This window comes from Scyliorhinus canicula, chromosome 26 (genome assembly GCF_902713615.1).
Source record: "Scyliorhinus canicula chromosome 26, sScyCan1.1, whole genome shotgun sequence".
Taxonomy (NCBI): domain Eukaryota; kingdom Metazoa; phylum Chordata; class Chondrichthyes; order Carcharhiniformes; family Scyliorhinidae; genus Scyliorhinus; species Scyliorhinus canicula.
In genome coordinates, this window is record NC_052171.1 from 21,323,069 (window position 1) to 21,335,152 (window position 12,084).

The 12,084-nt window shown below is 45.8% G+C and overlaps 1 protein-coding gene across 1 annotated transcript in view; it reads left to right on the top strand.

Annotated features, from left to right (window-relative positions):
* Positions 1-8,954, top strand: part of bin3 (bridging integrator 3) — a 122,406-nt gene extending 113,452 nt beyond the window's left edge. The window contains exon 8 of the mRNA XM_038785677.1: positions 7,877-8,954. Coding sequence (XP_038641605.1) covers positions 7,877-8,023 — 147 coding nt within the window. The 3' untranslated portion in view covers positions 8,024-8,954. The remainder of the gene's footprint in view (positions 1-7,876) is intronic.
* The last annotated feature ends 3,130 nt before the right edge of the window (positions 8,955-12,084 follow it).

Sequence of the window (12,084 nt, forward strand, 5' to 3'; positions counted from 1 at the left end):
CAGTGTGAGAAATGTCAGTGCCTTTTTTCCAGAGAAAATGTGGTGAGGTTGCACGGCGTGAATCGAGCCTTTCTGTGATCGCTGCACCAGAGATAAAAAGGCATGTTGTGTTTAACAGTCAGAGAATCTTCACTCTCATTATTAAAACTAAATCTTGCCTCTGGTTGTGTGGTGGCCTTTTGGTTGCATTGCGTCAAACGCAGGTGGCAGGGTGAGGGGGGCACTGATCATTTCATGATACTCTTTCTTGCCATTGATATTTTGAGGTTTGTTATGCAATGTTGGGAGTCATACAATCAACGTGGCCATTTGGTCCATCAAGGTCAAATCTCAATTCCAAACCTCATCGTTGTATAAATGATATTCGTGTTCATATAAAGTTGTGCCCATCATAGAAGCAACCGTGCTTAATGTATTAAGTTGATGAAACGTGATAACGGGGCAGATCTCTGTTCATTTCTTCACACTTCACGGTCTAAGACCATCCCGTTCCATTGCTTGGAACGTCATTAATTTCAAACTTCAAGTTGTCCAACATCATCGTTCGTCTTTCCTCTTCTTGGTCTGCATCAGGCCAATCTCTAACCGTGTTGCCTTTTCTTGATGATACAGAAACAGGATATTTCCTCATCTACCATCCTGAGAGCCTCCATTACTCTTGCTTTCTGTCCCACCAGCTGGCTCCAACCTTCCTCAGAACCACGTTTCAGCCCTGTACAGCCGGACAATCCCAAGTCACACTGCAGACCCGTGTGACAAAGGTGGCAAGCCAACAGAGCTAAGAGCCGGGAAAAAAGAAGACATTTTACGGAATGGCTTTGGACCTGATCTTTTGAGGTGTGAAGCGTTTTTGAGTGTTGGAAGAAATAAAGGCAGGAAAATCGGATGGCTGTGATGGGGGTTCCCTGCAGGAATGATTTTTTTTTTAAACCGAGTGAGACGGCAACAAAGGGATTGATTAACCTGTGAGATGAGAGGGATACAAAGAGAGGATGGCTGGAAGGCTTTGGGAGGAGCACAATTGTCCTATTGGAGATGAAGGCAAGGCCATGAAATCTGAAGAGCTTCGCACCATCATTTTGAACACACGTGTGTATCCAAGGCAATGTTAAAGACCCTGGCAACTGGATTGGAAGCCAAGGTTAATGATTACATCAGTCGTGATCAATTCAGTGTTGGGAAGGGTTGTGGACCTGGAGACACTGTGGCAGCAACAAGAGTGTTAAAAAAAAAGAATCTTAGAATACTGGCAAGATGTGGACACCTGCTTTGGGGATTGTGAAAGGTTTTTGAGTGGGCGAATTGAGATTTGGAGATGATCAGAGTTGGCTGGAGCGCTAACAAAACAATCATTGCTCTGTACACAGGACAGGCTATTGCAGCCAGTGTGAAACTGAACCTGTTGTACTCAAGCGTGGGGTAAAATGAGGCTGCCTAGGGTTACCATTGCTCTTTAGCATCTGTGCGAAACGGTGAGGAGAGAAGCAGAAGATGAATGACAACAGTGTAAAAGTAGGAAGTCCATTGAGGAAGAGATTTGATGACCAGACCTTGTCAGGGGCTGTTTAGCTCACAGGGCTAATCGCTGGCTTTGAAAGCAGACCAAGGCAAGCCAGCAGCACAGTTCGATTCCCGTAACAGCCTCCCCGAACAGGCGCCGGAATGTGGCGACTAGGGGCTTTTCACAGTAACTTAATTTGAAGCCTACTCGTGACAATAAGCGATTTTCATTTTCATTTCATAGTGGTTGGGAGAACAGGAGGTGTGCAGATACCAATGGGTATATTGAATAAAGTGCTGAAAGATGATGTAAAAAAGACTACAGATTGGTGGAAATATCGATGGAAAAGTAGATTAATTTTTTAAAAGAATAATTTTTATTAAGATTTTCACAAAATATAAACACCAAAACAATATTAACAGAATATCCATTGTAAAAACCCATGAACAACACCCACCCCCTTACAAAAGCAACTACTAAATCGAGGAAAAGTAGATTAATGGTCAGCAGGAGGAACAGGTATCCCAATTGAAGTAATTGATAAGCTTCCTGTCAGAAGCTGGTCCCTGCTGGAAAGGAATCGGAGCGGGAATAGCAATGCCAAAGAAGGGTCCATAGAACCAAACCTTTTTTCTGTCATCCTTTTAAACATGAGAAGGGTGGGAAGTGGGAAGGAGAAAAGAAAACAAATAGTCAAGGAAGAGATGGTGCAATGGTCAGGAAATTTCAGCTCAGATCAAAAGGGAATGTGCTGAGGGCGGAAGTGATATTCGGAGGCCAAAGTGTTCCCACTGTAACAAATTGGGGCATAGTCGGGCAAATTGTTGGAAATAAAATGGAAGACCAGTTGCAGCAATAGGAAAGAAAGCACCTGAAAAAGAAATGGCTGTTAAAACTGTTGCCGTGGTACAGGTGAAACATGCTCTTTCAGAATGCTTGAGAAAGGGCGATAGATCTCAAGATAGTTCAGAGAATCATTTGTGTACTGGCGAAGGGAACCAGGACCTATTGGAGGTCCTGGCTGTTTTGTTTCAAAGGGAGAAGTTTTACCTTACTCGTTGTTCCAGAATGTCATTTTGAGTACAGAGAGTACTGATATAAGCCTTTCTCCTGTCCAATTGTTTTACTGTTGTCTGTTGATGGGTAGGGGCCGAGTTTCCTTGGGCGTGACTGGCTCAGCAAAATTTCTTTGAACTGGGGAGAGCTCAAGCACACTAAGGTGACCGACAGTGTTGTTGAGACATGTTCAGAGATGGAATCGTACATTGTGTGATACTGCTGTGAAGTTGTACGTAGATCCTCGTGCCGCACCTCGCTTTTCCTAGCCCAGGGCAGTGCCCTACGCCATGAGAAGGAAAGTTCAAAAATGGTTCATAAACGTTGGAAGGTTCAGAACGCACTGTGAAACCTGAGAGAGGGGATGTAATTGGCATGGCTCAAACAGAATTCAAAGGAACATGTTAGAAATGGAAGTGGGAGAAACAAGATCACGAGAAGTTCAAAGAACAACCAAACAGGAATATGATCGCATTGTGAGGGAACATAAACATCTTAACAACCTTCTTGAAACAACTGAAAGAGGCTTTGACAAGGGAAGATAGGAGACGGCGATGCACAAATATGACATTTTGCCTGTTAAATCAAAATGCAAATTTACCACGGGCCGATTTGGAAGTGGGTTTGAGAGTGGGGCTATGCCTACAAGTGACAAAAAGGACAATTACACTGTAGACTTGTATGAAATATTATTTTCTGAGTTGGAAACTGGAAATCAGAAGAAACACGAGGCTCGAGTTCTGATAATATTACCGTGTATAGATTCTGATGATGCTGTGAAAGTGTTTCTTTTGGTGAAAGCATTGTAATTATATAATATGTGTAACTGTGAACAAAGAACACTATCTGTATGATACAACATGTCATGTGGTGACATACTTGCAATGTGAAGTTTGTGTCAAGGGAGTGTAACATCAGTGTAAATAATTCATCCCTATGAAGATTTATTTATTTCGAAGAGGGAGGTGTTAGGAAAACAAAGGTAATTTTAAATGATCTGTTTGCACTGGTAAACATTAGAAATACAGCAAAGTTTTAACTGTGTTTGATTAATGTTTCTGTGGAAAGAAGGGCAAAACCTTTGGTTAGATTCATGCTGAACCAAGGTGTTTCTATGTGTGGGAGTTGTTTCAGTTCCAACCGTGTTTCTATTGTGATGAGGGATGGCTACGACGCGAAGACTAAATAAATGAGTCTTGGTTGCTTGGCAACTGAGAGGCTTGTAAGGTAGAAAAGCTATTAAGTTTTAGTTTTAGCTGGATATATTGCAGTTGGAGAAGGCCACCAGGGAGTGAACATCTCTCAATTCTGCCAGAAGACAAACTGGACAGGATGGGAGATGCAAAGAAGCAGACTGCCCAAATAAATGTCCAGATAACCAGGGAATAAGTTGACTGAAGTTAAAAGAACAGAGACCAAGGTATTGTTCAGAAGATTTCAATGAAGAGTAAACCAAGTGCCCCGAGTTAAAGAGACAATTGTTGTAACCAGATTTAAAGTGGGAAAGCAGACTTCAGACGTAAATCAAAGGTTTGATGCCATTTTTAATAGTCTAGGAATCACTATTTAAAGCAATTGTGAACGGTTTGCATAAAAATCCTAAAGGGAGTCATCTAAAACCTGGACACTGGCATCACTGTGGAGTGGATGTTTTGTTTGAACGGGTCACGTAGAAAACCAGGACTGGATTTTGGAATGTAAACTGCTAATGGAAATGTGAAAGAAGATTTTTAAGCGTGCTTTTGTGAGTGGAGTTTGGTTGACCCTACACCCATTGGAGCTTAGAAGAATGAGAGGTGATCTTATAGAAGGATATATAAGATTCTCTGGGGATGAGGCAGTATAAAGGCTGAAAAGGATATTGCCCCTTGTGAGGGAGTCCAGAATTAGGGGGTCACAGTTTTAAAATTATTTCCATTTGAGACTGAGGAGAGGAGAATTTATTTTTCACTAATCTGGAATTCTGTTCCCCTGGGAGCAGTGGAAACTGGTTCATTGACTATATTGAAGGCCGAATAGGATGGATTTTTGATCGACAAGGGAGTCGAGGATTATGGGGAATAGGCAGGAGTGAAAGCCACAATCTCATCAGCCATGATCTTATTGACTGGCGGAATAAACTCAATGGGTCTCCTCCTGCTCCACATTCTCGAGTTCTTGTTTTCAAAATTGCTCCTAATAATGAAATGCATGTTGGATTCCGATGATGTCACATGAGGATATATTGTGTTCTTGATCTTGTTAGGCAGAAAAATCTTGAAATGTCTCCCCTGTGCCTGGCGCAGTTTTTCTTCAAATAATCAAGGGGGCAGATCGGAATATTCCCATGCCGAATGCACGGAATCCATATCTGTTCCTTTGGAGTGAGGCATGAAATCAGAGCTCTTCATTTCTGGATGTCTGTCTGCAGCAACTCATTTCTCATCTGAATTTGTTTGTCAATACAGTTAAGTATTGATTTACCAATACTGCCTCGCCAACAAATATCAAGCGAATGTGAATTTAGAGAAACCTGCAAGTTCAACGGTTCCCCCTCTCAAAATGAAAAGGATAACACTTGCCGCACAGTTCCAATCTGACTCATTATTTCAGTGGTTGGTTGGACTTACGTTAAATGCTGCCTCTGGGGGAAAAAAAATCATTAAAAATTAGAATTGACTCTCGGTGCAGGTTCTTGCTCGTTTGTTTACCTCCCAAATGCCAGTCAGCGGTTCTGTCTGCCCTGTTAAAAGCGCTGCCTTTTGCGTTTGATCACGGTGGGTTTGTGAATGCCCGGTGTTGCCTTGATCTGCAATTGTTGTGTTCCATACAGCAGCCAGTTCCAATCTTCCGGCCCGGTGGGGAACAACTGAGTTCAGTCCCTACCCACGCTCCCAGTCACTATTTCCTTCAGTTTCCCTAACATTCCCTTTTTTTTTCAATAAACGATCCCCCCCAGCCCCCCGCCCCCTTTGTTCAGGGTATGGTTATGGTCACTACACTTTGGGGATATGTCACTCGGAACTGTCCAGGAAGATCTCCAGTTGTGTCCACTAGCCTTATTTGAAAGCGGGCTGAGAGTGAATCGTGTCACTTACATCTGGAAAATATTATTTGATGGGGTTTCCCCCTTCACTCAGCTGATCAGAAAGAAGCGCTCTGCGTTCAACCAATTGCTTTGATACCTGCTGAGCGTTATCGCGTGACATCATCCTCATCCCCCTGAGATCAGAAAACAGAATGGATCCAGGGTTGCGTCCAGCTTCTCCCTCATTCGCAGTTGCCACTACTTATATCTTCACCTGCTGCTTCGCATTATTATGATGACCCCGCTTCGAGGGGTGGGAGGGTTCAAAAGAGACCTGGTTTCTTTCCTTGTCTTTGACTCAGCAACCTTAAACTTTGAGCAGTCTGGAGTCCCGTCTCATGGTGTGGGAGGCCAGTGTGTTCCTCAAACCGAGAATACTGTGTGTCACAGATTGTGAATTTGCAAGATGCTTGTCCCAGCTCTGGCTGATCTTCAGAGATATACCCACTGAAGAGAAGGTTTATCTTGATGACTTTACTTCTTTTGGACTGACACCGTCGCCTTTCACAAAGGTCATTCCACATCCTGTCTAGTAACTTGAAGGTTGTGTGTTGTAAACAATCTTGCAAAGTGTGAGGGGGTGTTGGACTTCTTGTTTCTGTGAGTTCCCCAGATTATCTACAATGAGATAAGTGCAGGGTGTTGCACATTTTTCTTCTGACTTCCACAGGACTGCAGTTGGGTTGCTTGACTTTTACAAGTACCAAGCCCCATAATTGTGTATCCTCGGGGCTTTTCACAGTAACTTCATTGAAGCCTACATGTGACAATAAGCGATTATTATTATTATGTATCCCAAAATCCAGACGGACAAGAAAACAGGCTGCGTTCAAACCTGCCGCCCAGGATAACAATGGGAATAAAACACATGGTTTTTTTTTATTTTTCAAACTTTATTTTGCGTGTTTTAAGCACACGCTGGGCCCAGGACTCCAAACCCGTCAAATCCCCAAAATCCAGCACAGGTCCGGTCCCGAGCTTCCTGGAAACGGGATCTGGTACCTGTCCAACAGCAACGTAGGTTTACACAGTGCCTTTAATGTCATGAAATGTCCCGAGGTGCCTCACAGCAGTGTCTTGAAGTAAACAAAGGCACCAAGTCACAGAAGGAATGAGGCCAGATGACCCAAAATGCACTGGGATTTAAGGAGCTTCTCAAACTGAGGTTGGTAGAGGGAATTCCAGCTCCCGCTGCATGCTGGGGCGGGTTCAGAGGGCTGAACATAGGCTCCGGCAGCTCCACTTTCATACGTCCTGTATGTAAGATAGCATTGAAAAACTCAGCTCAGTGACGGCCCACAATTCCCCTTGCGTGACTTGAGCAGAGTTGCCTGTCCCGTTGAAGGTGATTGTCGTGGCCTGGTTGGCAGCACTGTCCCCTCAGGAATCAGGAGGTTGTGAGTTCAGTTCTCCATTCCAGAGCACAGAATGCAGGCTGACACTCCAGTGTGGCACTGGGGGAGGTAGCAGCCTTCGGGTGAGACACCTCTCCGGTCCCGTGGCCACTATTTTGAGGAAGAGCTGGTAACTTGTCCCCAGTGTCCTGGACCGATATTTAGCACTGAAACAGACTGTTTGCTCTTTGTGAGTGTCTGCTGTGTGTACATTTCCTGCCACATTCCCTACATTACAACAGTGATCACATTTCAGATGTACGTCTGGCTGTAAGCTGGTTTCAGGAGTCCCAATCTGTCAGTCGATGCCGCAGCACTCACTCAGTCAACAGTATGATTTGTGTGCAGCACACCATATCATTGTGGCTCCCCTGTAGACTTGACACTCAGAGCTGAGGCAGCACAGCGCAGCAACAACAACAACTTGGATTTATATGGCACCTTCAACAAGATACCAAGGTGCTTTTCAGGCGCATTATGATGGGAACTCAGGCTCCACGAAGGCAGATAATGGGGCAGATAGCTTGGCCAAACAAAGCACTGGGCGAAGGAAAAGAGTCGGAAGGAAATCCAGAGTTTAGGCTCCAGACAGTTGAAGGGACGGCCTCCAGTGGGGGAGGGATTAAAATTGGGGGTGCGCAGAAGACCTGAATTGGATGAGCACCGAGATCTTGGGGCATTTTGTGCTGGAGGAGATTACAGGGATAGGGAGGGGACGAGGACGAGAATTTTAAATGGCCAAATGGGCAAGCTTCATTTGAATGTTGTTGTTGAGGGAGGCAGATTGATCAGACGGCAAGGATGAGGGATAGAATGTGGGAATATCGGGCTGACATTCCACTTCTGTTTCTGTTGCAGGTTGTGTACTATACCGAGATGTCCAAGATATTTGGCGATCTCACTGGTCAGATTGAACAGCAGGGGAAAACTGACGAGCAACGCGAAAAGGAGAACGAAGCCAAACTTAATGATTTGCGAGCTCTCTCGATCGTGGCAGACGACTGAAGCAGGACAGTGCCGTGTAAAACTGCACACTGAATCATTGCCGGGTTTAGTCTTAGAGTTTCCAGAGTAATCCACGTCTGTGTGCAGCTGGGGAATGGTGTGACAGGGTTGGGGAAAGCAAGCAGTAATTTACTGAATAACCATTTGGGACGGCTCCATTTATTTTAACCTCCTCCTCCTTTCATCACATCCCGTGTTCAAGGTGGTGGGCACTGTGAGACCCGCACTCTGGGTCACTCCTGCCGTTTGACAGCCAGATAGGAAGTTACTCTTTATGACCATTCCCTGAAATTGGTGGGGGGGGGGAAGACGGAGAATTGCCAGGGTGGAGGGGGGAATAGCTCTCCAGTTGTGTTGCAGTTATAGCGAACCCTGAACATTGTCTACTGCGGAGAGTCTCTGGGCGCAGTGAGGGAAATGGGGATTCAATCGGGTGTCCCCTCCTGAAACAGGAAATCCAATTGGGAAGTTATTTTCACATTCCGTTCGTGGCCCTGTCTTTGAAAGGACGCACTTTAGTGATATCTCGGGGGGTGAATGGCCGAAGATCTGACTAACCTGCACTGCAACAGCAGCACACGCAAATTTTTAATATATCAAATCGATTTATACGGTGAGCAGGCATGACTGGAGATCCTTTTGCACATAAGCTGCCACCTTACCCGGCTCTGCACAAAACCGCCATGCTCTTGTGTTTCTGACCTTGCTTGACGATGTGTGTGTGTGTGGGTGGTGTTGGTTTCACTCCTGGGGCAGTGTACTCACACTGATGCCTTACCCCGACCAGAACTGAGCGGCAACTGGTGATGGCAATGTGGGATTCTTCCGTGCAATTAAGGGAAATGCTGGGGTAATGTAGCTTTGATTGATCCATGTGTCTTGTTTCCAATTGCAGGAAAATGCACCAGCAGATAAAGAATTCTTAACTTTCCTCTGGCCTTGGGAAGGTTTAATTTTGTAATGTTTTGTAAATGATGTCTTGACTCCTGAACTCGACAGAAATCTCCCCAGACGACAGTGGTGCAGATTCGCCTGCCTCCCCGGGTCCACATTTCCCCCAGGGTGGCATTGTCTCCCCACGGTTAACAGGGCTGGACCTGTGTGCAGCACCAGGAACGGGACATCTCTGACCACCAACCACTGCTGGCTCATCTCGGCAACAAAGGTGCAATGCTTGGAGGCACAAAGCAGCAGTGGAAAGTAGAGGGAGCTGTATCCATGAAACCTCCTCCTCCAGTTTGCCTATTCACTTCAACTTCCTTGTGAATGGGTGAAAGCAAGACAGGATTTAAGTCCAAAAGACCATAAGACATAGACATCATGGCTGATATTTTTCTCATCCCCGTTCTCCTGCCTTCTCCCCATAACCCCTGATCCCCTTATTAATCAAGAACCTCTGTCTTAAAGACACTCAGTGATTTGGCCTCCACAGCCTTCTGCGGCAAAGAGTTCCACAGATTCACCACCCTCTGGCTGAAGAAATTCCTCCTCATCTCTGTTTTAAAGGATCGTCCCTTTCGCCTGAGATTGTGTCCTCTGGTTCTGTGGAAACATCTCTCCACGCCCACTCTATCCAGGCCTCGCAGTATCCTGTAAGTTTCAATAAGATCCCCTCTCATCCTTCTGAACTCCAACGAATACAGACCCAGAGTCCTCAAACGTTCCTCATACGATAAGCTCTTCATTCCAGGGATCATTCTTGTGAACCTCTCTGGACCCTTTCCAAGGCCAGCACATCCTTCCCTCATATATGGGGCCCAAAACTTCTTACAATACTCCAAATGGGGTCTGACCAGAGCCGTATACAGCTTCAGAAGGACATCCCTGGTCATGTATTCTAGCCCTCTTGACATGAATGCTAACATTGCATTAGCCTTCCGTCCACATGCTCTCTCCATCCGTGTCTGCCTCTATCTTCCTCTCAATTGTCATTTTAGTTGTCAATTTTTGTGCTTTGGGGCTGATGATTTAAGTGTCCTGTCTGATTTTCTGAGCTATTTCAAAGCTGGGGAGGATGGGAGAGGCCCACATGCCTCTGAAATAGCTCAGTACATGTTCCTGCAAACCTACCTCCTCGGTAGGAAGTTTGTGGGGGCCCGTATCTGATATTTCCAGAGCTCCGGGTAACTCTGCAATGTCAAAGTCGTTCTTTAATTCGAAGAGTTGGGGACATTTTGTGTGGAGATTGTGGGAGACAGTGACCCCCACTGGCAAATTGACGTTACTGCAGCCATTCCTGACCCGATGAATCAGAATCTCAGCGAACAAAGCCCGTCTGCCCACCTCAGTGATGTGGAAACATGAAATTTAGGAGCAGGAGGAGGCCTTTTGAGCCGGCCTCTTTTTAAAAAATAATTTTGTAATAGAGTGGCGAGCAGATGAGGTCTGATAAAGTGCTCCACATCACTGCCGTAACGTCAAAGAGGCACAAATTGCTTTGGAAGTTATTAAATGGATCATTGCCCCTTTGGCAAATTAAGCATTATATTCACCATATAAACTCTGTCATCACGGAAAGGTGAATCAGTGGAAAATACCCCCTAAATCTTCAGTCTCACCAGATGATCAGAATGATAGCACTGCGGAGGTATGAATGGAAGCGAAGATAGCAAATCGACCCGTGGGATCTTTATCTGTAAGTCATTCAGTTTTCACATATTCTCACCTTGGGCTGCGACCTGATCTTTCTCTGTAGCAAGTTGTAAACGATTGGCAGAAGTACTGCCGAGCTCTGGCAAAGGCTGCCAGATTAGTTGGTGGCCTAATTCTAGAATTAATACTCTCCACTCACTGTTCCTGAGTTGCAGTAACCAGAGCCGTGGGTGGGGCCTCGATAATATCTTTAACCTGTTTGAAGCTATCTTCATTGGAGATCTGTGGACGTGTGAGAAGCTCCGTGTGAATTTCCAGATGGAGGTAAAGGTCTGGTTTTGTCCTGCAATGTGTCAGGAATGTCTGAAATCGTGGGGAGTGAGTAGCTTTTCTTTCAAATGTCTATTTAGTGGGGATTTTCAATTTTTTTTTACAAAAAATTAACCACAAACAAACAAGTGTAGATAGACAGCCGCAGGTATCAGTGTAGGGCGGTTCGGCACAGAATAACGGTCATCGGCAACAATCGGATGATTCGGGGTGACATCCCCAACACGTTAACGGACCTGTCTGTGCCCAGAGAGGATCGCAGCAACATTATAGAGCTACGTCTCACTGCGCCCAGAGAGGATCGCAGCAACATTATAGAGCTACGTCTCACTGGGGCCAGAGAGGATCGCAGCAACATTATAGAGCTACGTCTCACTGCGCCCAGAGAGGATCGCAGCAACATTATAGAGCTACGTCTCACTGCGGCCAGAGAGGATCGCAGCAACATTATAGAGCTACGTCTCACTGCGGCCAGAGAGGATCGCAGCAACATTATAGAGCTACGTCTCACTGCGCCCAGAGAGGATCGCAGCAACATTATAGAGCTACGTCTCACTGCGCCCAGAGAGGATCACAGCAACATTGTCGAGCTACGTCTCACTGCGCCCAGAGAGGATCACAGCAACATTATAGAGCTACGTCTCACTGCGCCCAGAGAGGATCGCAGCAACATTATAGAGCTACGTCTCACTGCGCCCAGAGAGGATCGCAGCAACATTATAGAGCTACGTCTGACTGCGCCCAGAGAGAATCGCAGCAACATTATAGAGCTACGTCTCACTGCGCCCAGAGAGGATCGCAGCAACATTATAGAGCTACGTCTCACTGCGCCCAGAGAGGATCACAGCAACATTGTCGAGCTACGTCTCACTGCGGCCAGAGAGGATCTCAGCAACATTATAGAGCTACGTCTGACTGCGCCCAGAGAGAATCGCAGCAACATTATAGAGCTACGTCTCACTGCGCCCAGAGAGAATCGCAGCAACATTATAGAGCTACGTCTCACTGCGCCCAGAGAGAATCGCAGCAACATTATAGAGCTACGTCTGACTGCGCCCAGAGAGAATCGCAGCAACATTATAGAGCTACGTCTCACTGCGCCCAGAGAGGATCACAGCAACATTGTCGAGCTACGTCTC